The sequence below is a fragment of the Myxine glutinosa genome, chromosome 11 (genome assembly GCF_964187855.1).
Source record: "Myxine glutinosa chromosome 11, kmMyxGlut1.1, whole genome shotgun sequence".
In the NCBI taxonomy this organism is placed as follows: Eukaryota; Metazoa; Chordata; class Myxini; order Myxiniformes; family Myxinidae; genus Myxine; species Myxine glutinosa.
The window spans coordinates 71,843,944-71,871,726 of NC_136271.1; the positions used below are offsets into that span (position 1 = coordinate 71,843,944).

Genomic DNA, 27,783 nt, shown 5'->3' on the forward strand with positions numbered 1-27,783 from the left:
ATTCGAGCATTTGAAAAAATATTTCAAAAACCAAATCACTCAATGGAGGCCGCCATCTTCTGGATGCGGAAGTATGCATAAAAAATTGCGAAAAAGTTCAATAGGAGTTTATTTCACCCGTCTTTGTTTGATTCACAATCCTATGCACCTCTAATTTGTAATTAAAATACTTTAAGACCAACCTCGTTCCCCGGGCCCATACGGGCCCTGGTTATCTTCAACGAAAATCGTCACCAATTACCGGAACCAATGAGATTCGAGCATTTGAAAAATTATTTCAAAAAAGCTTATTACGCGTTTCGGAAGGTGAAACGGCGTCAAATATTCTAAAATTAAAGAAGAATTATTTTTTAGAAATCTCGCGGCCGTAGGGCATAGTTTTTCACGGCCGGAAATATCCGAAGTTGAGACGGAATTCACCGAATTAATCAAGAAGGAAATTTTATAAAATTTAATCTCATCCAGAATGCAAATGGTGTCATTTTGAACTAGGTACGGTACCTACTACACCTACCTACTACCAACTACCTAACCTACTGATGCCATCGTGATGGGTAAAATAGTGGCAAGGGGCTTTGGCTTCGCCGGTTCATTGCGGCTTTGCAGTCGGGTACTTGGAATACAACACGTATCGATCATTGTGAATTTTTTTTCTCAGCAATTGTTGGTCTGATGGGCAAGAAATTTTCACCATAGGAACCCCTCCTCATGTAGAATATTTGAATGATACTCATGACGTCATAGGTCATGTGGTACAGGCGCCATCTTGGAAAAACCGAAATATGTTGCACCTCTATATCTCCAAACCCTGGTGTTGGCTTAGCGGTTAGGGTGCCGGCTTGGGATCCTAGGATCCTGGGTTCGAATCCCGGTCGATCGCTGAATTAACGCCAGGGGGGTTGACTCAGCCTGTCATCCTTCCGAGGTCGGCAAATTGAGCACCAGCTTGCTGGGATGAATGATCACGGTGTGTACCCCGATTTAGAATAGGTACACCGTATCCCTGCGCATCGTAAGAGCGTGACCAAGGGCTGGCGGCAGGAAGGGCATCCGGCCATAAAAACATTGCCTCAAACAGGGAACCATGATTGTCATGGGGCCCGCAAGGCTAACCCCCGCTCTAGCGGGGAAAAATGGCCTTAAAACGATCATTCATTCATTCATTCTATATCTCCAAAACCGCTGCATGGAAAATATTGAAACATGGCTGATTGTAAAGAACTCCAAATGGGGAATAGGTGTTGTTAACGATGACGTCATTGGTGCCATAATTAGGACATCATAATTCGACAGGGACAACGCTAAAAGAACGGCAAATAGGTGAAATATTTGGGAGAATTGTGACTTTGATGATACAAGCACGAGAGTTGGCACACAGAGTATGCCCGAAGGAAGATATTTGGCTATAGGGCCATCACAGATTTGTCCTGTGACAACAATGGCGGCCATTTTTCGAAAAAGGATAAATCGGCGATGGCCCTATAGCCAAATATCTTTCTTAGGACATACTCTGACTGTGTGCCAAATGCCATGCTTGTACCATCAAAGGCACAATTCTTGCACCTATCTGCCATACTATTAGTCTGATCAGTTTGAAACGTATTGAGCATGATCTATGCAACAATTATATTAGAGAATATAATCTTATGATGTCATCGCTCACGTGGTCTGGCAGCCATATTGGATAAATGAAAAAAAAATGTTCAAAAAAAGAAGAGTTGGCTCACAACAAGTTGACTGCGCAGGGTAAGTATTCTATGAATACCATCTAGTTTATGTTATGTATTACAAGAGGAAATTAACATGTTAAAACGAATGTTTCTGAAATTCAAACTCTTTCTCATGAGAAAGGAAATCTGTTTGCAACTTGTGGTGAACATTTCCTCATTTAATCACGTTATGTTGAAGCACCAGGACACATCATAACCATCTGTTGGACACATCACGGTGCAGAAGTAAAATAATTTTTGTGGTTCGAGTTCAGTGATTCTGCTGCAGTGTTAGTAAACGGATCTGGGATGAGGGACTCGCTGCTGGTTTTGATGTTGATCCTTGGACAGTCCACCTGCTCGGTGCAGCCCGGGATTACCGTGCTGAGTGTATACGAGCACACCTGTGCGAACCTACCGTGTGAGTGTGGGACTAGGGGATCTACCTGGGTCTGGTGGATGACGGATGCAGATGTGGATGGAGTGGTTGATCAACAAATCAACTGTACTCGTACCAATTGCTACGATATCGACTGTGATCAAAAACAAAAAACGAAGATGAACCGTCATAAGATTTTACCAAACGGGGATCTTCAAATCTCTAAGGTGGAAAAGAGAGATTCTGGTCTCTACAGATGTCTGGATCAACCTCCCCAAGGAAATGTAACGGAGTGCGATTCCACATCATCATTCTGTCCTTCAGGAGATCAAGAGGAAGAGTCAGCAGAGGGTGTTACTCCATCTTCATGTGGAGCAGCTCTACTCCTGCACATCTCAGGTAAATCTAGAGGTTTATTTCACATTTTACATCTGGAGACAAAAAATATTTTATCATGGATTATCGTCGTGTTTCATGTGGAGGGAGGGCATGGGAAATCAAATGTATACCAAAGAATACACTGAAAGGTAAACATATGAATGGATATGGTAGCTGATGACATGACAGATTTGGGATTTCTGAGTCATGATGATGTTCATTTTAAGGGATATTGAGATTTGAACAAAATTTGGATCTTGAGATCTTTTCCCCAGCTTAGGTTGTCCTGCCAATTGTCCCATCAAATGCTCGTGGAGAGGTTTACACTTTTACATTGTCATTTATAACCAAGTAATTCAATTTGATTCCTAAAAATAATTGTAATAACTAGAACGACACTTGGTAGCGTGTGTCGTCTCACATTTCATGCTCATTCTGAACAAAAATGGACTACATGCTTTCGCTGCTCGGCGAGCACTCTCCGGCATTCCTGTTCCGGGAGCTGTTCCTCCGTCAGCTGCCTAGCCCGGTACGCCTCGCCCTGGCAAGCACGACGATCACGGATCCCCGTGCCCTTGCCAGGGAAGCCGACAAGATCTCCGCCGCAGGCCAGCGCATCGCAGCAGCGACCTGGGGCCCACCGCCGTCCGACGCAACACCCATGGCGCCCGAGCACCCGGCACGGTCGACGACCGAACTGCCGACGCAATTGGCGGCCGCTACACCGAGCCGACCACCTCCAGCACGACGACCGGGGCCTCCACCTGACCAAGCGTGGTGTTACTATCATGCCAGGTTCGGACAGAAGGCACGGACATGCCGACCCCCGTGCACCTTCGGCAGGCCGGGAAACGGCCGGGCCGGCGTTCATTACCAGCCATGAGCGCCGGCCACACGGGCAACTTACTGTTCATCACGGATAAAGCATCCGGACGGCGCTTCCTGTGCGACACCGGCGCCCAACTGAGCGTCATACCCGCCTCTGACCAGGACAGGCAGTCCGCGGTTTGCGGCCCCTCCTTGGTTGCGGCCAACGGATCGGCCATCCGCACCTTCGGCCCGCGCAACGTCACCCTCTGCTTCGGCGGCCAACGCTTTGCTTGGACGTTTGTAGCCGCAAACGTGCCCATGGCTCTGCTAGGCGCCGACTTCCTCTGCGCACACGGACTGCTGGTGGACGTCCAATGGCGTCGCCTCATCAACGCCGAGACCTTCAGCTCCCTGGTATGCACATTGAGCAGCTCCGCGCCGACCGAGCTGGCATGCGCCCTCCCGGCGGCGAACGAGTTTGCTCGCCTGCTCACGGAGTTCCCGGCCCTCACGCGGCCGACGTTTTCGGCCGTCGCAGTACGGCATGGGATCGAGCACTACATACCAACCACGGGCCCGCCGGTCTACGCCAGAGCCCGCCGCCTCGACCCAGCCAAGCTCGCCGTGGCCAAAGCCGAGTTCGACGCTTTAGAACACCTCGGCATCGTGCGGCGCTCCGATAGCGCTTGGGCTTCGCCACTACACATCGTCCCAAAGCCAGGGGGCGGCTGGCGCCCATGTGGCGACTACCGCCGCCTTAACGACGCTACCACCCCCGACAGGTATCCGATCCCGCACATCCAAGACTTCTCCGCCCGTCTGGCGGGACGGGTCATTTTTTGGAAAATTGATCTCATACGGGGATATCACCAGGTACCTGTCAGGGCGGCCGACATCCCTAAAACGGCAGTCATCACGCCGTTCGGCTTATTCGAAGTCTTACGGATGCCGTTTGGTCTCAAGAACGGGGCTCAGGCATTCCAGCGCTTGATGGACGGCGTGCTGCGTGACCTGCCGTTCCTTTTCGTTTACCTGGATGACATCCTCGTCGCCAGCACGTCCTGGGCCGAGCACCTCCTCCACCTCCGAACACTGTTCGGGCGCCTCAGCGAGCACGGCCTCATCGTCAACCCGGCCAAATGCCACTTCGGCACGACGGCCGTTGATTTTCTGGGCCACCACATCACCAAGAACGGGGCCGTGCCGCTGCCAACCAAGGTCGAGGCCATCACCACGTTCCCGTGTCCCCGCACCATAAAGGCCCTGCAGGAATTCCTGGGAATGGTGAATTTTTATCACCGCTTCGTGCCCCGCGCTGCTCAACTCATGCGGCCCCTCTACGAAGCCCTCCGGGGCACGCCGGCCAAGCATGACATTGCCTGGTCCGCAGCAATGGACGCAGCCTTCCAAAGCTCAAAGCGGGCCCTCGCCGACGCAACACTGCTCGCTCACCCGGTGCTCAACGCTCCCATCGCCCTTACCACGGATGCCTCCAACTACGCGGTGGGCGCCGTACATGAGCAATGGGTGAACGGGGTTTGGCAGCCACTCACTTTTTTCAGCCGGCAGCTCCGGCCGAACGAGCTCAAATACAGCACGTTTGACCGTGAGCTCCTCGGTCTACACCTGGCCGTCCGCCATTTCCCCCACCTCCTGGAGGGCCGACCTTTCACGGCGTTCGTCGACCACAAGCCGTTGGTTTACGCAATGGCCAAGGTCACGGAGCAGTGGTCGGCCCGCCAACAGCGCCACCTCTCCGCCGTGTCGGAGTTTACCACGGACATCCGGCACGTCGCCGGCAAAAACAACGCCGTGGCCGACTGTCTTTCCCGGGCCAGCGCGAACGCGGTCCACCTGGGCATGGACTTCGCGCTTATGGTGGCGGACCAAACCACCGACACCACGGTGCAAGCCCTCCGGGCGGCGGACACGGGCCTCCGCCTGGCCGACATCCCCTTCGCGGACACTGTCCTGCTCTGCCACGTCTCCCAAGGCCAGCCTCGCCCCATCGTGCCCGTCACCTGGCAACGCCGCATCTTCGCCTCCCTCCACGGCCTTTCCCACCCGGGCCGGAAAGCTTCCCAGAAGATGGTGTCGGCGCGATTCGTCTGGCACGGCCTTCGTCGGGACGTCCACGATTGGACCAGCACCTGCACAGCCTGCCAACGGGCCAAGGTCCACCGACACACCCAGGCCCGGCTGGCACCTTTCACTGTGCCCGAACGACGTTTCGACCACGTCAACGTGGATCTGGTGGGCCCCCTCCCCCCGTCACGGGGGTTCACACACCTGCTCACCATGGTGGACGGGACCACCAGGTGGCCGGAGGCCGTTCCCCTCGTCTCCACCACCACCGCCGACGTGGCGCAGGCTTTCATCGCCACCTGTGTCGCCCACTTCGGCGCACCGGCGGACATCTCGTCAGACCACGGACCACAGTTCACCTCCGAGCTGTGGGGCACGGTCGCCCGCAACCTGGGGGTCAAGCTCCACCGTACTACGGCCTACCACCACCAAGCAAACGGGTTGTGCGAGCGATTCCACCGCTCCATGAAGGCCGTGCTCATGGCCGGCCTTCAAGACGGCGGTTGGGCCGACCGGCTGCCGTGGGTCCTTTTGGGCCTCCGCACCGTCCCCAAGGAGGACCTCCAGGCATCCACCGCCGAGCTTGTCTACGGCCAGGCGCTACGTTTCCCGGGCGAATTCGTGCCCGACGCTATCAGTCCCTGGTCCGCAGCTCACCAGCGCTCGGACCTCCAGGATGCCGCCCAACGGTTTGCCCCCGTGCCAACATCCCACCACGGTGACCCCCAGTCCTACGTCCCCCCCAGCACTTCGCACAGCGGAGTATGTTTTTGTGCGTCGGCCGCCATACGACGGGCCCTTCCGGGTCCTGCGACGGGACGACAAGTCGTTCGTCATCGACATCGGCGGCAGGTCGGACCGGATTGCGGTGGACCGCCTCAAGCCGGCGCACGTGGACGTCGACCAACCACCACGGGTGGCCCTTCCACCGCGGCGAGGCCGCCCCCCGTCCACGGTGCCCCCCACTCGACCGCCCACCACCACACCGGACCCCCCCCCCCCCACGACCCGCCAGGGGTCGCTTCGGCCGGGTCATCAGAACCCCCCTTCAAATTGACCCTGCCGGTGCAAGTCGATTCTGGGGGGACGTGTGTAGCGGCTACCGCTGGGTTTTCACAATCGCCTTGCACCTATCAAGGACGCGGGGCGATCACCATGTCGGGCTCGTCCAGGACGCCCGGGCAGGCCCGCGCTCAACTTGCCAGGCCGCAGCCAGGACGCTCGGCCACGCCCCCTCTCGCCTTTCCTGGGCAAACGCTCCGGGATAATGTGTGTATATATATTGCTGCCCGATTAACGGGCTTTTCAGAGTACCTGAGTGTTTTGTTTGAATAAAGCAACTCGGACGAATTCCAGCTTATTGTCGCGTCCATTCTTCCGATCGACGTGGGAGCCCGAGCTCCTTCAGTACCATCGTTATCTGACCACGACACTAGCTTATCATCCATGCACCCTGTTTTGTCACATACATTTCCATTATCCGTAGCTTTATTGATAATTGATTAATTTATGGGATATTTAACATCCACTGTTGTGCACAAAAAGGCTAAATTGAAACAACGAAGTTGAATATGAAAATAATTCAAACTATATTCACCTTGGCTCGTCGATCATCTGGGTGAAGTTTTGCATCGATCTGTTTGAGCCGTTCTGACGAGGAAAGTCTTTATTTTCAATCCAATATGGCCACCAGATCATGTAACCGATGATATTAATTTAGTTCTTCACTCAGATCGAGCCGTAAATGAGATATTTGAAGTTTCAGACCATTCGGATGAGGATTTCAATTGAAACAATTATGGCTGATTGATGTTGATATCTCGTGCCTTCGATAGGGTCTGGCACCCCGCTCTGCTCACCAAACTCTCCTCCTGTGGTATCCATGGAAATCTCCACGCATGGCTTGCGGACTTCCTTTCCCGTCGTAGTCAACGTGTGGCCCTGAATGCAATTCTCTGATCTCCCCTTCCTGTTCAGGCCGGAGTTCCTCAAGGAAGTGTTCTGAGCCCTGTGCTCCTTTTGGTCTTCATCAATGATCTTTCCGACTCTGGAAAATGCTCTCTATCCTTTTGCTGATGATGCCACTCTCTGCCACTCCATATCTCAACCCTCAGATCGGCAGGCAGCAGCCTCTTCACTCTTTGCGGACCTGGATAAAATCAGACTGGTTAAACAAGTGGAACGTGTCTTTCAATCCTGACAAATCTCACACTCACTGTGTCTCTCCGAAAAGACCGTCTGGACAACCCTCCCATTTACTTTCTCAACAATCCTCTCCAAGAAGTTCTGTCACTCAAGCTTTTGGGTCTCACTATCTGCCATGATCTTTCCTGGGAAAACCACATTTCCAAGCTGGCCTCCAAAGCCAGTCGCCAACTGAGCATCCTCCGTCGTGCGAAGTCCTTCCTTGGCACACCTGAGCTCCCTACATACAAGGCTTTCATCCACAGCTCAATGGAATACTGCTCTCCACTCTGGGCTGGAGCTCCTGCCTCACACCCAGCTCGGGTTCACGCTGTAGACACCAAGAGGGTCTTTCACTCACTCACCACAGGCAGGTTGGTGGTCTTTCTGTCTTCTACCGACTCCTCTCCGGCCTAGCTCCCCCAGCTCTCTCTGTGCTGTGTCCCCCAAATATTCCTGCAGGACGCACAAGATCTGTCTGCAACTCTCTTACAGTGAAACTGCAAAAATCAAGACTCTCTGCTCACCTTAACTCTTTTATTACTCTTTTTTTTCCACCTCTGGAACAAACTCCCACAAGACTCTCCTCCCTCCAGGTCTTTAAAACAGCTGTTCCCCACCATCCCCCATACAAAACCTTGATCTTTTCTACCCCCGTTAATACACCCCAAATCCACATCTTTCAATCTTCGACTTCCTTCCGGAAATTCCTTGTAGTGTCAGTTTGTTTGGTACCATGTACCCCTTCCCTTCTCCCCCCCCCCCTTCTCCCCCCTCCTCCCCCTGCCATCCCCGAGACCTCTCCCTTCAAACAGATCTCCTGATGTCCCTGTCCTCTATTGTTGTGCTTGTGTGCTTCCCTCTCTCTCCACATCTTGTCGACTCCTCCCTTTATTGTTTTTTGTGTCCGTTTATGTTTTTTGCGTTTTATGTGCTAATGTATTGTTACGGTTTTTAGAACCTTCACTTGTAAAATAATAAGCCTTGTAAATAATTCCCTGTAAATATCCCCATCTTCCAAAAAGGTCAAAGATCGCACCCTAGATAGGCCACGAGCTACACGTAGGACACCAGAGGATCTTCTTTAGTTATCTCATTAGTATGTGTTTCAGGTAAGGATCTGTTCCCAATAGTTTGACTCTGCGTTGTATTAATCAAGTAACCTAGGCCCCTTCTCAAATTCCCATTCCATTCATTTTGTGGCGTAATCTGCCCTCCAAATCATATTGCCCTACTCTGCCAGCCACAGCAAGACGCCATTAGCACGCGGTCAAGTTGGAGAAGAAGGGGGGTGGAGTGCCAGGAACATAGGCGTGGCCCCATCAACGCGTCACGAGGGGAGGTACCAATGAACCCTCGCGACCAATCCGGGCCGAGGCGTGTTCACCGTTGGGTGGACCCAAGGGCGCACGCGGGTTGATACGCGATGATGTAATAAAAGCGCGCCCGCGGACTACTTCGAGAGATGATCGGAGATGTGCCCGGGAGAACGAGAGAGCCAGATGAGCCCAGTGGATGGTAAGAGCAGATGAGCAAGACCAAAGAGAGAGAGAGAGAGAGAGAGGGTCGGTCTGCTCCCACGACGATAATAATCGCGCTGCTTGCCGGGTTTCGCCACGAACCAAAATGTGGACCGGAGTGGAGCGTGCACCTGGAGCAGGACCTCGACGCCTGTGCCATCTGCTGGACCTTCCTCCCCTGCCATCTGCCTGGACCCTTCTCTTCCTTCCCACCACCACCTTTTTGTGTAAGTCAGTTTGTGTTGTCCTGGGCGTGATATTTAAGACTGTTTAAGCTTGCCCTGTGTCCTTTTTCTCCTCTGCTTGTACATTCTTTCCCTTTCGTTTCCTCTTTTATTGTACAGTGTAGTAATAAATTATATTTGTTCTTCCTTACCTTCTGGTTTCCTCTCATCCGATCGCTTTCATGATTTCTCCATTGGGTAACTGTGGCACGATCAGAACCGCTCAGAATCGGGTTAGTCTTTTGTTAACGGCCCGAGTCGCAGCTCGCTTCGCTCGGCGTATCCATTAACGCTGCGGCTCGGGTGGAAATTATCTCCTCGCTTACGGCCGGTCTTAGTACGCAGGTATTTGGGACTTCATTGACCAATGACCCTGGCTACTACCGACCGGAAGTGATGTCATAGTTTCCAGGATCGGAGACGGCCAGTGTAAAAGACAAGGGGATTAACCCCCCCTTGGTAACGGGAGTGCCATACCCCAAATCCGCAACAGTGTGTTTGATATGCTGGTTCTTAAACGAGCCTCGATCTTGTATACAAAAAAAAAAAAATGGCTGGAATACCACTTCACCAATTATGTCATAGTTATCACCATGCATACCACATGGGGAGTTGATGACATGCCAAGTTTCAATCTTTTTAGTTGAGCCGTTTCAGAGAAAATGTCAAATATTTTTTCCTTGAATCCAATATGGCTGTCATGCCATGTGACCTGGAGTTATAAATAAAATATTCTCCATGGTGATTCCCTTCTGTGATTAAAGTTTTGTATCAATCGGACAAGCACTTACAGATAATAATAAAATAAAAGTGAAAATATAAAGATGTGGACACAGACATACACAAACAGATAGACAAGCAGGGGCGTTGCAATGGTCTCGGAACCCGTTTAGGCGAGACCAATAAGTAAGGTGTGTTCGTAGAAAGGAAATAATCAAACTGTATAACATTTAAGAGGAGTAAGTATTGTTGTGATGTAATTTACTATATAAGAGAGCCATTGTTTGTCTGTGTGTGTCTGTGTGTGGGTCGCCATTTTTCTCAGATGGCTGAACGGATCTTGGTCAAACTTTCAGAGGTTCATCAGTGAGTGTCAGGGAGTGTTTTAGGCAAAACATTTATTTATTTATTTTAAAGTGCGTTTTTTGGATTTTTTTAAAAATCGCTCTGTAGTGCCAAAGCCTTTTTGATTAATGACAGTTATATACAAGTACACATTCACATGAATAAATCTTCATCTAAATCTATACAACATTTGAACACAAATAATCAAACTATTCCGGAAGTTGTCAAAGTTGGTGGGAAGGCTTCTTCTTCTTCCTGAACGTCATCATACATAACTCAGAAACGTGATGAACGTGATTCACCAGCAAAAAATCAACAAAAAGGTAAAATGATGAATTTGTGATGGATTCTGATGTGGATGTAATTGCTTTTTCATTATATTTTCTCTCATTTCAAATATGTTAATGTTTCTTTTTCGCTTGAGCAACGCCAGGTACTCCAGCTACAAACACTTTTATACTTTACTCGGGGTACAAATACAAATACAACTTTGGCAGGGGGGTAACATAGGCTATGTGGCCGTGGCCTCATCCGGGGCTGTGGGGGACCAGGAGAGGGGCGTAAATGTGTACCGTGTAGTGCCACCTGGTGATGGTGGCAGAGGGTATTACAATGACCTTTTTTACCTGTGCAACACTGAGGTTATGAAGCACTATTTGCATGGGAAATTTTTTGGTCCTTCCCTTCCCCCTTCCCTTCCCCAAAACGGAGGGGCTTTTCAAAGCCCCCCCCCCCACCCAAAGGATGTATATGTAATCTATCTTTCCCCTCCCTCTCCCCTCAACTCCCCCCTCCCTCTCCTACTTCCTTTCCTGTTACTAATCGCACAAAGCAAGGCTGTGTCCTAGTTCCCCTATTATTTAAGCATTGTGTTTTCCTCTGTTTCATAATACCTTCAACTATTGCACCCAGGGAGGGGAAGGGGAGGGGAGGGGAAGGGGAAGGGAAGGGGAGGGGAGGGGAGGGGAGAGGAGGGTGTTGATGATCCAGTTTCGCACTGACGGAAGTGCCTTTAATTTGCAGCATCTGAAGGCCAAGTCCAGAATCACGGAAATGCTGCTCCATGATCTACTTTTCGATGACTGCGCACTCTTCAGTCATAATCTCGAAGATATGCAGTTTATTATCAACTCCTCCACGCAATCTGCTCGGCGCTATGTCCTTCAAATCAGCCTCTCGCACTTTTTGTCCACCACGTGACCGTTTACCAAATTTAAGTTGACCAAAGAAAGAGCTCTTGGTATTCCATGGTCTTCCATGTGTGTGAGGTGTCCTGACCAGCGAAGCTAGGCTTGTATCAGGAAATACTCAATTCATTGGATCCGGTCGTGGTGTTCGGTACATTACCTCGCCAGGTGATGCCTAGAAGCTTGCGTCGGCTTCGCATATGGAATTGACCAAGATGTTTGATATGGTCATGATTAAGGTGTCCAAGATTAGCGTCCGTACAGGAGTGTCGATAAGAAAACGGCACGATAGACACTGATCTTGGTGTCCAGGTGAATGCCACGTCCATGCTAAAGGTGATATGCCAATCTTCCAAAGAACACACGTTACTTCTTCGTTAATCATTGCATTTTGAGAGAGGACACCTCCAAGGTAGCAGAACTTACCGACAACTTTGAGTGGTGTCATCGATGGTAATGGATGGGATGGTATACACACCTTGTGGTCTCGGCTGAAGCATGGCCTCGGTATTCTTAAGTTCACACTCGAGATTCCTACAATATCGGGACTCTAGTTTAAACCGCATCCAGGTTATCCAGCGTATCCAGGTTATCCAGGTTATTCAGGATATCCAGGGTATCCAGGTTATTCAGGATATCCAATGTGTCCAGGGTATCCAGGTTATTCAGGATATCCAAGGTGTCCAGGGTATCCAGGTTATACAGGGTATCCAGGTTATTCAGGATATCCAACGTGTCCAGGTTATCCAGCGTATCCAGGGTATCCAGCGTATCCAGGTTATCCAGCATATCCAGGGTATCCAGCGTATCCAGGGTATCCAGCGTATCCAGATTATCCAGCGTATCCAGGTTATTCAGGGTATCCAGGGTATCCAGCGTATCCAGGTTATCCAGCGTATCCAGGTTATCCAGCGTATCCAGCGTATCCAGCGTATCCAGGGTATCCAGGGTATCCAGATTATCCAGGTTATTCAGGGTATCCAGGGTATCCAGGGTATCCAGGGTATCCAGCGTATCCAGCGTATCCAGATTATCCAGGGTATCCAGGGTATCCAGGGTATCCAGCGTATCCAGGTTATCCAGCGTATCCAAATTATCCAGGTTCAAATCGTGTTTGGTTAAAATACGAACCTGTTCAACATGAATATGCGAAACTAATTACAGGATAAATTATTAATTGAGAAACAGATCAATTGGATTCACTTTCGTGAAATTAAATAAAGTACATTTCACTGAAATTAAATACTCGATGGTAATTAATAAATTAATAAATAGTACAGGTACATTGCAACCAAAAAAAAACATGTTTATTTTGTTAGATTTTTTATGTTTTTCCACCTTTTTCAATACCAGAGGAATCGCTGTGAGTGGTTTATGCTTATGGGTGAATGAAGGTGTAAATAAGTGTGACACATGATCAGAATTACCATTTAATATAACTGAAGGGCACCTTGTGCTGGTAAAGGGCACCATGTGGTGCAGCATTTCGGAACAGGTTTCCTTATGAAGGAAACCAATATGGCGATCACATGTCCATTTACTTTGGGGATGATAAATACCCGGTTCACGTGATAGAACTTACCATGTTCCAAACATGCTTGGTGTGTGGGTCCAGGAGGTGTATGGCTATTGGGACGTTGTTTGGATGTTTACCCACAGTTTCTATGTTGCACCATCTTTCGGTAGTAAGGTTGTCAGCTCGTTATACATAGTAAGCTCGTTATACATAGTAAGCTCGTTATACATAGTAAGCTGGTCATACAAAGTAAGCTCGTTATACATAGTAGGCTCGTTATACATAGTAAGCTCGTTATACATAGTAAGGTCGTTATACATAGTAAGCTCGTTATACATAGTAAGGTCGTTATACATAGTAAGCTCGTTATACATAGTAAGCTCGTTATACATAGTAAGCTCGTTATACATAGTAAGCTCGTTATACATAGTAAGCTTGTTATACATAGTAAGGTCGTTATACATAGTAAGCTCGTTATACATAGTAAGCTCGTTATACATAGTAAGCTGGTCATACAAAGTAAGCTCGTTATACATAGTAGGCTCGTTATACATAGTAAGCTCGTTATACATAGTAAGCTGGTCATACAAAGTAAGCTCGTTATACATAGTAGGCTCGTTATACATAGTAAGCTCGTTATACATAGTAAGGTCGTTATACATAGTAAGGTCGTCATACATAGTAAGCTCATTATACATAGTAAGCTCGTTATACATAGTAAGCTGGTTATACATAGTAAGCTCGTTATACATAGTAAGCTCGTTATACATAGTAAGCTCGTTATACATAGTAAGTTGGTTATACATAGTAAGCTTGTTATACATTGTAAGCTGGTTATCCATAGTAAGCTCGTCCTGATTGTTTATTAAAGTAAAAATAACATTGAACACCATGTTTAACATCCGGGATATTAACGATGTGCGATTTCTATCAGATTCCCCCCAGGAGTCGAAGGATTACAAGATTTACATCAAAACAGGAAATGTTTATTGGGCTGGCACAGGTGCCAACGTTTATATCACGATCTGTGGAGGATTGAAGTGTTTGAGATCTCATCATCTTAAACATTCAACATATCACAATCCTATTGAAGCGGGTCAGGTAATTATTCACACACACTTTAACAAGGTAGATAGAATATTAATAAACATGTTAATGCCCGACCAGGTGAGATGTTACCTGCTGTACACGTGTTTCAACAGGTAGATCTTTTCACTGTGCGGTCCCTTTTCCTGGGGAACCTGGAAAATGTAACAATCCGGCACGATGGGAGTGGATATCATTCCAGCTGGTTACTCGAGAACATCAGAATCACCGAAACATTCTCCGGACTCGAACAAACATTTACCTGTTCGTGTTGGATTTATAGAAACGATCCTAAAACCCTCTATCCCCAGGTAATCTTACATTATTCCACAAATACCAAATGTAATCTCGATCTTTTAACTTCCTCTCCCAAGATCACGTGTTTCTCAATCCCCTCTACCGTCATGAATGAAGTGAATTTAGAAAACTAGGGCATGCTTGCCCGTACGTGCGTGCAAAAAAAAAAAAAAATGTAAAAAAAAAAAAAAACACTTTGAAACCACGTGCCAGAATTACGATTATTCGCCATTTAGTTTTAATGGCCAATTATTCAATTATCGCAAACGTATTTTGTCTTTCCGCAAGGACAAACAAAGAAAAGAGAAAACAACAACAACAACAACAACAACAAAAAAAACTTTGAAACCACGTGGCAGTAACGACCACAGAACCCCCCCCCCCCCTCTATTTACATGAAATGGTTTGGTCCATTCGCAAAGCCAAAGCGAACGGCTTGCGAGTACGGTGACCATACCTTGGGAACCACTTGTCCGATTAATTTCAAACCTTGAAAAGGCACATCCTCGGGTCCCCAGCAATATACCTGGCAAGTTTCAAGTATATCGGACCGGTAGTTGGCGAGAAACAGCGGTCGCATACAGACACACACACAGACACACACACAGACACAGACACAGACACAGACACACACACACACAGACACACACAGACACACACACACACACACACACACACACACACACAGATTGCTGGAATTATATAGAGACTAGGGCGTGCTTGCCCGTACGTGCTTGCCCGTACGTGCGTGCAAAAAAAAAAAAAAATGTAAAAAAAAAAAAAACACTTTGAAACCACGTGCCAGAATTACGATTATTCGCAATTTAGTTTTAATGGCCAATTATTCAATTATCGCAAACGTATTTTGTCTTTTCGCAAGGACAAACAAAGAAAAGAGAAGAGAACAACAACAACAATAACAACAACAACAAAAAAAAAACTTTGAAACCACGTGGCAGTAACGACCACAGAACCCCCCCCCCCCCTCTATTTACATGAAATGGTTTGGTCCATTCGCAAAGCCAAAGCGAACGGCTTGCGAGTACGGTGACCATACCTTGGGAACCACTTGTCCGATTAATTTCAAACCTTGAAAAGGCACATCCTCGGGTCCCCAGCAATACACCTGGCAAGTTTCAAGTATATCGGACCGGTAGTTGTCGAGAAACAGCGGTCGCATACAGACACACAGACACACACACACACACACACACACACACACACACACACACACACACACACACACACACACAGAGATTGCTGGAATTATATAGAGACTAGGGCGTGCTTGCCCGTACGTGCTTGCCCGTACGTGCGTGCAAAAAAAAAAAAAAATGTAAAAAAAAAAAAAACACTGAAACCACGTGCCAGAATTACGATTATTCGCAATTTAGTTTTAATGGCCAATTATTCAATTATCGCAAACGTATTTTGTCTTTTCGCAAGGACAAACAAAGAAAAGAGAAGAGAACAACAACAATAACAACAACAACAAAAAAAAACTTTGAAACCACGTGGCAGTAACGACCACAGAACCCCCCCCCCCTCTATTTACATGAAATGGTTTGGTCCATTCGCAAAGCCAAAGCGAACGGCTTGCGAGTACGGTGACCATACCTTGGGAACCACTTGTCCGATTAATTTCAAACCTTGAAAAGGCACATCCTCGGGTCCCCAGCAATATACCTGGCAAGTTTCAAGTATATCGGACCGGTAGTTGTCGAGAAACAGCGGTCGCATACAGACACACAGACACACAGACAGACAGACAGACAGACACACACACACACACACACACACACACACACACACACACACACACACACACACACACACACACACACACACACAGAGATTGCTGGAATTATATAGAGATGAATGAATCACTGTGTAAAGATCGTAATTACTTTTTTGTTATTTTTAATTTTTTTTTCGTAATGGAACTGACACACACACACACACACACACACACACACACACACACACACACACACACACACACACACACACACACACACACACACACACACACACACACACACACACACACACACACACACACACACACCTTGGAGACCTGCAACTCCGAAAGACCTTGAGGTTGATCGTGTATCGGACGTGCTGCGTGCATCCTCGAACGATCATAACTCCCAAGGTGAGGAGCTTCTCCCGATGAACCGATGAAGGGCAGGGGAAGGGAAAAGTCTTCAACGAAACCGGGCAGGTGAAACATTGTCACCGACGCACCTTGGAGCAGGTGGGGAAGGGAACACTTTTCGACAAACGAAACGTGTGTTGGAAATAAAGTAGAATAAAAGGAATTATGGGACACAGCCCCTTGTACTTAGTCTCTGCGGCCGCACCGAGCAGCCAGAATACTCGCTCAAAATAAAGAAGCCTGCACCTCCTCTACTGAGAAGACCAACTCACAAGGGGACAGGTATTTGGACCCAGCCAAGAGGGTTCCTGTGTCAAAAAAAAAGATTGAGCTCTACTAAAGAACCTTAAAAACGAATGTTGGAACATGGAGGAGAAGGATGCCATTTACGACTGTAAAGTCTATTCAAGACAAGAACAGTGAGGGTTGGCCGGTAGGGGATCTAGATTCATGGACCAGCTGAAGACCAGATTGACCACCAGAGCAAAGACGGCAACATCCAACAAATTAGAAAGAGTTGCGTTAACAGCAAATACATTCCTAAATTAAAATAAAATAAAAGAGACAGCAGTGAAGGCCAGAACAGGATGGGAGCCGAACACTCGTCAGGCTGGACTGAGCGATGGTGGCAAAGAGACCACAATGGATCGCAGGGAAGGGCTTCGTGACGAAGCAAGGGTTTGGAATGCGAAGCGTCACTGGGGACCCAGGGAAGGCGAGGTGAGACAGAGGGGGAGGAGACACAGAATCACTATAATGTGGAGGGGGGGGGGGCATCGCATCTTCACTCCTGGTATTTCAATATTTCCTTCCGAATGCTGTAATATCAATGTGTTACTGTATTTCAGTGTTCCATTGCTTTCTCAATCAGTTTGATTATTTGGGGGTTGATCTTGCACACCTGCCTGCATTTTATCATCCATGAATGTGGGACACTACCAAAAGCTTTTCGTAGTCTATCCATGCTGTGGACAATTTGGTGGAAACACCTACACAGTTGGAGGGGATGAAAACGAGAATGCACATGACAACAGGCAGAAGGACGGAGGGGAACAGAGAGGTGAAGAGGAAGGTGAGGATGATGAAGACCAGCAAAGATTGGAAGACGAGCTGGCAAACAAATTAGCGGAGATGAGATTGATAGTGGAGACAGAAGGATGGTGTTCTTTGGGTGTGCTGTGTTGTGTTTGTACCAAACGTAACATTTTCCATTTCGGACAAAAAGTTCCATCTTGGTTTCGTCAGACGACAACATGTTTTGCCACTTGGCTTCAGAATCTCTGGAGTTGTTTTTTGCATACCTCAAACAGGACTCAAGGTGGGCTTTTTTGAGTAATGGCTTCCTTCTTCCCACCCTACCGTACAAGCCAGACTTGTGGAGTGCTTGGAATATTGTTGTCACATACACACAGTGAATAGCCTTTGCCGTAAAGGCCTGTAGCTCTTTCCAAGTTGCCATTGGCCTCCTAGTGGCCTCTCTGATCAGTCTCCTGATCCAGAGACCCAGCTGACCGAGCAGCAGTTCACCTCACTCAAAACTCGACATGTCTTCCAGAAGACTGGAAAGACACATCAAGCCCACGGGCCAAGGAGATGAGGCAATAAAACTCCTCAGCCTTGAACTCCAGCGCTTCCAACAAAACCGTCCAACCAAATACCTCACCTGGCAGAACGGGTCCCTCCTTTATATATTTGAACCTGAGACAGTTATGACGCCTGCTCGCCATGCCGGAGTCCTATGGAGGAGCAGGGGACAACACTGGGAATGACGGGTGGGGGAGATGGAGGCGCGGGGCTACCTACCTGTCTGGAGGGTGAGGCGCCAAACAGGAGGAAGGCCAGGGAAAAGCAGGAAAGGAGAGACTAACGAAAACGTAGGACAAATAAGGTCAAGAAAGGAAAATAACATGCAGACAAGACAGGAAAATAAAGAAAAACACGCAGGACAAACAAGGTCAAGAAAGGAAAATAACATGCAGACAAGACGGGAAAATAAATAAAAATACGCAGGACAAACAAGGTCAAGAAAGGAAAATAACATGCAGACAAGTCGGGAAAATAAAGAAAAACACGCAGGACAAACAAGGTCAAGAAAGGAAAATAACATGCAGACAAGACAGGAAAATAAAGAAAAACACGCAGGACAAACAAGGTCAAGAAAGGAAAATGACATGCAGACAAGACGGGGAAATAAAGAAAAACACGCAGGACAAACAAGGTCAAGCAAGGAAAATCACATGCAGACAAGACAGGAAAATAAAGAAAAACACGCAGGACAAACAAGGTCAAGAAAGGAAAATAACATGCAGACAAGACAGGAAAATAAAGAAAAACACGCAGGACAAACAACGTCAAGAAAGAAAAATAACATGCAGACAAGACGGGGAAATAAAGAAAAACACGCAGGACAAACAAGGTCAAGCAAGGAAAATCACATGCAGACAAGACAGGAAAATAAAGAAAAACACGCAGGACAAACAAGGTCAAGAAAGGAAAATAACATGCAGACAAAACAGGAAAATAAAGAAAAACACGCAGGACAAACAAGTTCAAGAAAGGAAAATAACATGCAGACAAGACAGGAAAATAATGAAAAACACACAGGACAAACAAGGTCAAGAAAGGAAAATAGCATGCAGACAAGACGGGAAAATAAATAAAAATATGCAGGACAAACAAGGTCAAGAAAGGAAAATAACATGCAGACAAGTCGGGAAAATAAAGAAAAACACGCAGGACAAACAAGGTCAAGAAAGGAAAATAACATGCAGACAAGACAGGAAAATAAAGAAAAACATGGACAAACAAGGTCAAGAAAGGAAAATAACATGCAGACAAGACGGGAAAATAAATAAAAATACGCAGGACAAAGAAGGTCAAGAAAGGAAAATAACATGCAGACAAGACAGGAAAATAAAGAAAAACACGCAGGACAAACAAGTTCAAGAAAGGAAAATAACATGCAGACAAGACAGGAAAATAAAGAAAAACACGGACAAACAAGGTCAAGAAAGGAAAATAACATGCAGACAAGACAGGAAAATAAAGAAAAACACGCAGGACAAACAAGGTCAAGAAAGGAAAATAACATGCAGATAATACGGGGAAATAAAGAAAAACACGCAGGACAAACAAGGTCAAGCAAGGAAAATAACATGCAGACAAGACAGGAAAATAAAGAAAAACACGCAGGACAAACAAGGTCAAGAAAGGAAAATAACATGCAGACAAGACAGGAAAATAAAGAAAAACACGGACAAACAAGGTCAAGAAAGGAAAATAACATGCAGACAAGACAGGAAAATAAAGAAAAACACGCAGGACAAACAAGGTCAAGAAAGGAAAATAACATGCAGACAAGTCGGGAAAATAAAGAAAAACACGCAGGACAAACAAGGTCAAGAAAGGAAAATAACATGCAGACAAGACAGGAAAATAAAGAAAAACACGCAGGACAAACAACGTCAAGAAAGAAAAATAACATGCAGACAAGACGGGGAAATAAAGAAAAACACGCAGGACAAACAAGGTCAAGCAAGGAAAATCACATGCAGACAAGACAGGAAAATAAAGAAAAACACGCAGGACAAACAAGTTCAAGAAAGGAAAATAACATGCAGACAAGACAGGAAAATAATGAAAAACACACAGGACAAACAAGGTCAAGAAAGGAAAATAGCATGCAGACAAGACGGGAAAATAAATAAAAATACGCAGGACAAACAAGGTCAAGAAAGGAAAATAACATGCAGACAAGTCGGGAAAATAAAGAAAAACACGCAGGACAAACAAGGTCAAGAAAGGAAAATAACTTGCAGACAAGACAGGAAAATAAAGAAAAACACGGACAAACAAGGTCAAGAAAGGAAAATAACATGCAGACAAGACAGGAAAATAAAGAAAAACACGCAGGACAAACAAGGTCAAGAAAGGAAAATAACATGCAGATAATACGGGGAAATAAAGAAAAACACGCAGGACAAACAAGGTCAAGCAAGGAAAATCACATGCAGACAAGACAGGAAAATAAAGAAAAACACGCAGGACAAACAAGGTCAAGAAAGGAAAATAACATGCAGACAAGACAGGAAAATAAAGAAAAACACGGACAAACAAGGTCAAGAAAGGAAAATAACATGCAGACAAGACAAGAAAATAAAGAAAAACACGCAGGACAAACAAGGTCAAGATAGGAAATTAACATGCAGACAAGACAGGAAAATAAAGAAAAACACGCAGGACAAACAAGGTCAAGCAAGGAAAATAACATGCAGACAAGACAGGAAAAGAAAGAAAAACACGCAGGACAAACAAGGTCAAGAAAGGAAAATAACATGCAGACAACACAGGAAAATAAAGAAAAACACGCAGGACAAACAAGGTCAAGAAAGGAAAATAACATGCAGACAAGAAAGGAAAATAACATGCAGACAAGAAAGGAAAATAACATGCAGACAAGAAAGGAAAATAACATGCAGACAAGACGGGAAAATAAAGAAAAACACGCAGGACAAACAAGGTCAAGAAAGGAAAATAACATGCAGACAAGACAGGAAAATAAAGAAAAACACGCAGGACAAACACAACAAAGCTCTCAAGGTGCTCAAGGTAGACACCAAAGCACCCCTCCCTTGCCCCCTGCTCACCACAACAAAAACTGGGCTGTAAAATGCACAACTCAGCATAGGAAACCGACAGGAACAGCGGATTTTATTCTGAAATAATCAGAATCACTGCAATTTAACACAGGTGGAAGGCAATTAACTTGGTGTGTGATTTTGAAGTTGATTTGTTACATCTCAGATAATTTACAATTGCTATTATAGGGGTGGACACTTGTCCAACGAAGATATTCGAATTTTGCATTTTTAATTAATTTTCTGAAATTTGTGGAATTCGTTTTTGACTTGGAAGTTCTGGGGTACGATGTGTAAATGAAGGAGGAAAAGGTCTGATTTAATGCATTTTCATTCCAGGCTGAGAGGCAACAAAAGATGAAAAATTAGAAAGGGGGTGTAGACTTTCTATAGGCAGTGTACATCCTCGGAGCAATGTAAACATTCGGTTTGGAGAGGGTGCGGGTTTTGTAAACAGTTCAACCGGTGGTGCTGGAGAAGGACAGATGGGAGAGGGAGAGGAGAAACCGAATCTGTTTCATGTACTAATTCTTGTTTGCCTTTTACAATATCAATAACTTGTATTTTCCATCACTTCACCACATCTGGGTGTTGTTGCTCCCTCTCTATTATTTAATTTCAGATTCCCAGGTCATGTGACCCTTTGGATGACAGAGAACCGAAGAAACCAACCGGTGCGTTTTGTGGATTCTCATTCGGGAATTTGATGCCGTTTTTCAAAGCATTTTGGGAAAGATGTTATTGGTGGAAATAACGATTGTAATTTCCTTGTTTCCCATTGTAGTTCCCAACCCTCTCAGGGGAATTCCTCTCCTCTCTTGTGAGATACAAAAGCCAAACAGTAACAAGTTCTCACTGCTGTGGATGTTTCGAAGTACTGAAGGCCACAACCGGGTGATCGCAGTGGCCGGAACAAAGGCAGACATCCTTACCTCCTGTCTGGGGAAGAGTGAACAGAAAAACTATACAGTGCTGGAACCTGGACAGGATTCCTGTCCAGAAAGCTCCCACTGCTTGCTGCCTCCATTTGGTGTACCGAGGGATGAACTCGAGAGATACTGGTGCCTGATTGGTCCCGGAGAGGATGGAACATGGAGACAGCAGGTCCTCTCTGTGCTTTCATTCACACCTGGTAAGATGTAACTCGCTGATCATTACCACCCAGTGATCATGCTCTATTAAGGTTCTTCATTATAAGAAACCATCTTTGTTCATAATTACCCTGAAAGTGGCAACACCTTCTCTCTCTCTTATAATTTCCTTTTCCTAGTTACCCTCGCCAGAGGAGCGGGTATTGCATTTGAGTCCGTTTGTTTGTCTGTCTGTCTGTCTGTCTGTCTGCACAGAATAAATATAATTTTCTCTGCAACACTTGGTCCGATTGACAGGAAATTTTCACCATAGGGCAACTCCACCTGTAGAATTTTTTGATGATAATTATGACGTCATAGGTCACGTGGTTCGGCCGCCATCTTGGAAAAACCGAAAAACTTTGCACCTCCATATCTCCGAAAGTGCTGAATAGAAAAAATTGAGACATGGCTCATTGTAAAGAACTCTCCATGGGGAATAAAATATGTTGATGATGATGTCATCGGTGCTTCCATTATGACGTCATAATTCGACAAGTACAAAACTTCATCCAATCAAGATGAAATTTCTTGAGCATCAAGGAAGAAATTAGTTTAGAAAACAAATAATGATGACGTCATCGGTCACGTGGTTTGGCCGCCATATTTGTTTCACACTAAAGCCTTAAAAACCACTGAAAATACATCCTGGCGAGGGTTTGCAATCTCTGATTGCTCTTTTTCTTGTTTAAAATGAGAAGTCCTGATAGCGAAGTATTTTGGGAGTGAACAATATTTTTTCTAAGATGAATAATATCAGGTAATAATTGTTTATTTGGTAACAAGTTGAACAGGTATGGTGTTTTATTATTACCATTGATTTACCATTTAGTGCAGTTTATCCTTGGTTTAGTTATCGCATCTTCCATGATTGTTATCCTGATGGGTTTTCTGATTATAGGAAACCAAAACGGATCCACAACGGTGGAAGAGACCAACGACCCATCACCATTCTCCGGATGCGGACCTGCTCTCATTGCAGCAATCACCATCAATGTTCTCGCTCTCTTCCCATTCACCATGGTTGTTTTCCTTGCTAAACGTTATCGTGAAGAATGTTTGTAGAAACATCTTTAAGATGTGATCACAAAGTCATCAATGTTTTTCCATCTCTCCATATGTGTGTTTTTTTAATGAGAAGACATTTGTTTTTATGAATGTTCAGGAAGTAGTTGTTAAAACATCAACACAAACATGATACTTCTCACCTCCGCCCGTGAAGATGGATGGAGGTTATGTTTTCACCCCTGTCTGTCTGTCTGTTTGTTTGTTTGTATGTCTGTCTGTCTGTCTGTGAACAAAATATCTAAAAGAGTTGTGGATGTATTCGGACGAAATTTGGCAGAGAGGTGGCGTATGTGACGAGGATGAAATGATTCGATTTTGGTGAAGATCTGGATTTGAACAGTACAATTTTTAAAGTGATTCTTCACAATTGAGAGATGGGGCCAAAAACGATACTTCACAGGATATTTTTAAAAGTTATGGACGAGTTATGACTAAACATGGTGGACGAGTTGATTCGGTAACGAGAACAAGCAGATTAGATTTGGGTTCAGGTCCGAATCCAGACCCGGTCTATCATTGGGATACAAAAAGTAAACTGTTCAGCCTGGCGGAGGTATGCGCTCTAGCGAGTGCCGTTCTAGTTTGATATGAAACTTGTGGGAATTATGCTTCAGCTCTATTTGCTCTTTCGTTGTGAAATTGTTGATTGTTTTCAGGTATTATTTCTTTTTGTAATAATAAAGGACATGTTTGTGGGTTGCAGCGTGCAGATGGAAAACAATTTAAGGTCAAATGCACATCCACAAACCAACATTGTACGATTTGGAAAAATACAAGCTGTACATTGTGCTATTAATATCAATACAAACTATAAATTGCATTATATAGAACAATACAAGCTATACATTGTGTTATTAATATCAATACAAACTATAAATTGCATTATATAGAACAATACAAGCTATACATTGTGTTATTAATATCAATACAAACTATAAATTGCATTATATGGAACAATACAAGCTATATATTGTGTTATTAATATCAATACAAACTATAAATTGCATTATATTGAACAATACAAGCTATACATTGTGTTATTAATATCAATACAGACTATAAATTGCATTATATAGAACAATACAAGCTATACATTGTGTTATTAATATCAATACAAACTATAAATTGCATTATATGGAACAATACAAGCTATACATTGTGTTATTAATATCAATACAAACTATAAATTGCATTATATAGAACAATACAAGCTATACATTGTGTTATTAATATCAACACAAACTATGAATTGTATTATATAGAACAATACAAGCTATGCATTGCGTTATTAATATCAATACAAACTATGAATTGTATTATATATCGAACAATACAAGCTATACATTGTGTTATTAATATCAATACAAACTATAAATTGCATTATGTTGTTACGGGTCGCGGACAGATGTTATAGACCGAGCGGTGGTGTAAGACCGCGACCTAACAAAACTCACCCGATTCACCCAGACTTTGGCCGTATCGCGCCGCAGCTGCTCGATGAGGGAAAAGACGAAAACGACGCAATGCAAAGAGGAAAACGAAGACAAAAAGGTTGGAAATACTACTAAATTTATTTACTATTTACACACATAAGCAAAAAGCAAGCAGTCACGTTTATTTACAGGCACATAAGACGCAGGTGACACAGTGCAAATACTAGCTTATACAGACTTAACTAACCCAGGGACAGACAAACAAAACAAACTCACGTACACAAGAAGGGTGGAAAGGCAGGTGGATGGCTGAAGGGAGAGGAAGGTCCAAGGGGTTCCTGCAGCACTATCGGCGCGTTTAGCAGCCGCCGTTCCTTTGCGGCCCTGCTCAAAACCGCCGTTCAGGCCCCAAGTGGCTGTTGGGTGCTGCTGCTGCTGCCTCCGCTGCTTTCCCTGGTGTCTTGTCTGGCTCGTCTGGTCCAAACCCTCAACTCTTTCTTGGTCCACTCCCTCTTTACCACCGACTCCTCACTGCAACCAACGCAACCACTGACCACCACCACCGACTCCTCACCGCAACCAACGCAACCAACTGACCACCGACTCCACTGACTGACTCTCCCTCCTTCTGGTCACTTGCGCACGCGTCTCTTTAGCGCCTCTCGCGATCAAGCCGCCGGCCTTCTGGACACGCCCATCGGGGTCCTCACCTCGGCCCTGGTTGGTCGCGCGACCCTCTCGCTCCGCCCTCGATGACGGATTTGGAGGATTCTTGGATATTGGATTGGAGATATTGGAGGGGAGGTGATTGGGAATCGAGGGCTCAGCAATGACGAGAGGGGATGTAATATTGGCAATCGAGGCTCGGCAATGACGAAAGGGGATGTGACGGAAATGGGGATTTTGGGGATGGGAATGAAAGGGGATCTATTCTCTTTCACTGGTGCAATGGAGTATTTCTATTAATGGGAGACACAGCCTTATCCTAAAACACAGAATAAAATATAACTATCGAACATGGATATTCTATGATTGGCTGACGTGTATGCTTGTGGACTATGGGACGCCCTTTTGATCTTTACACAGCTCCGGAGGCAGGAGGCACAGAACAACAATAATAACAATAACAAACCACACAATCAAAAAAAATATACAGTCCTCATATCCGCAACAATATAGAACAATACAAGCTATACATTGTGTTATTAATATCAACACAAACTATGAATTATATTATATAGAACAATACAAGCTATGCATTGTGTTATTAATATCAATACAAACTATGAATTGTATTATATAGAACAATACAAGCTATACATTGTATTACAAAGAACAATTATCAAATAAGGTATTGAAACCATTTTCATTTTGTACTTTGGTAATTAATGCTTAATTAAACAAGACGAAAAGTCTAACAGCGGCGTAGCCGGGCTTGTAATCTTACTACAATTCACCAAATGTCTGTCCGTCTGTCCGTCCGTCTGGCCGTTCCCAGGTACCGAAAAAACGGCTGAACCGATCGCAACGAAATTTTGGGTGGGTAATCCTGGGATCCCCTGGAGTAAAATCTGCTATATTGTTTTCCAATTTTTTTTTTTAATTTTCCCAATTTTTCAGTTTTTCCAAACACGATGGAATAATATTTACCGATATGAACAGTGATGTGACTTTTATTGAAATTCTACAAATACTGTTTAGATTTTGATGATTTGTGTGTGATATGATTTAACGGATGTTTATATAAATTGTTTAAAATAAAAAAGCTTTCAATTTCTGATATTTTACCTTTTCATTTGGGCCTCCCAATTGAAGCCCCGCCCGTAGGGTGGGTACCGTTCCTAGTATATTATAAACCACAAACACATGTTTTTGAGGTGTTTTTCCAAGCATTTCCTGCATGGTGTCAAGGTTTCCATGCCAACATTGAGCATTGCGTTCAAGGGTTCTCCCTGATCTTGAACAGTCTCAAATCGTCCCCTTCTCCCAACCTTGTTTTGCTATACACTGCACATGCGACCTCTTCAAGCTCAGTTATCAGGTCTTGTGGCATGTTCCATGAATTCCTCAGTCTTCCAAGAGCTGGTACAATCCTTGGCATCGTCTCCAGAGTTTTGATGGGCTTGACTTTCCCTTTCCCCTCAAATGCACTAGTTGTGTCACAATCACCGTATGCATGGAGAGTTTGAAGCACTGCCCGGTTTTCCTGTGTGTCGGCTTGTGCAAATTCCGTCGTGTTGAATCGGTTCTGATTGCTTCCTGTACCAGTATCAAACAAAATTGTAATACCTTCAAGTTTGTTGTTGTGGCGCAGGATGATGAAAAATATATCATATTCTGGACTTCTCACTTGTATGTTCTTGTAACCATGCTTCTCTGCAAACAGGCAAAGCCATATAATCCTTGTGTTAGTCTCTTCTTGTGTCGATGTTGGAACTTCAACCTGTTTTTCCTAATTGTTGTTTTCCCATCCTCAGATGTGAACCTGGATCCGTAACCTTCACAGATAAGCATGTCCTTTGGGCCTTGTAGTCGTTCTGTAGAACCATTGCCCCAAGAATCACATGTGACTTGCACAAGTTGTTCTTTGTTGTCGTCATTTGTCAATAACTATTTCCGATCTGCTGTTTTGCTGGTTTTTGGTGTTTTCGCCCTGCACAAGTAACTTGTCTACCCACCCTCTGTGCATCCTTTCCATTGCTTTCACCGATTCCTCCTTGTACATATTTGTGTTGAAAATGATGTCAGCATAGCGTGGCATCATGTCGAAACGTTTCTTGCTTCAAATCAACACGTGACACTTTGGGCCTGGCTTGGGTGTGGCTTCCAATCAACACCTGACACTCTGGGCCTGGCTTGGGTGTGGCTTCCAATCAACACGTGACACTCTGGGCCTGGCTTGGGCGTGGCTTCAATC

The 27,783-nt window shown here is 45.4% G+C and overlaps 2 protein-coding genes across 6 annotated transcripts in view; one reads left to right on the plus strand and one right to left on the minus strand.

The window, feature by feature from the left end:
* LOC137436754 (syntenin-1) overlaps window positions 1–27,783 on the minus strand; it is an 881,728-nt gene that overhangs the window by 749,584 nt on the left and 104,361 nt on the right. The gene's annotated exons all lie outside the window — the stretch shown is intronic.
* Window positions 1,950–26,643, plus strand: LOC144894290 (uncharacterized). Its single transcript, XM_078786750.1, has 6 exons — window positions 1,950–2,487; window positions 13,992–14,158; window positions 14,260–14,454; window positions 21,858–21,909; window positions 22,020–22,367; window positions 23,267–26,643. Exons 1-6 carry the CDS (start codon window positions 2,019–2,021, stop codon window positions 23,428–23,430), a joined length of 1,395 nt encoding a protein of 464 aa, XP_078642876.1. The 5' UTR covers window positions 1,950–2,018; the 3' UTR covers window positions 23,431–26,643.

What these genes read in the sequence shown, in the direction of transcription:
- LOC144894290 (XM_078786750.1), top strand. Translation starts at nt 2,019, where the DNA reads ATGAGGGACTCGCTGCTGGTTTTGATGTTGATCCTTGGACAGTCCACC. An exon ending in TCTACTCCTGCACATCTCAG is followed by an intron (nt 2,488 to 13,991) that starts GTAAATCTAGAG and finishes GATTTCTATCAG; the next exon opens with ATTCCCCCCAGGAGTCGAAG. An exon ending in AGAACCGAAGAAACCAACCG is followed by an intron (nt 21,910 to 22,019) that starts GTGCGTTTTGTG and finishes TTCCCATTGTAG; the next exon opens with TTCCCAACCCTCTCAGGGGA.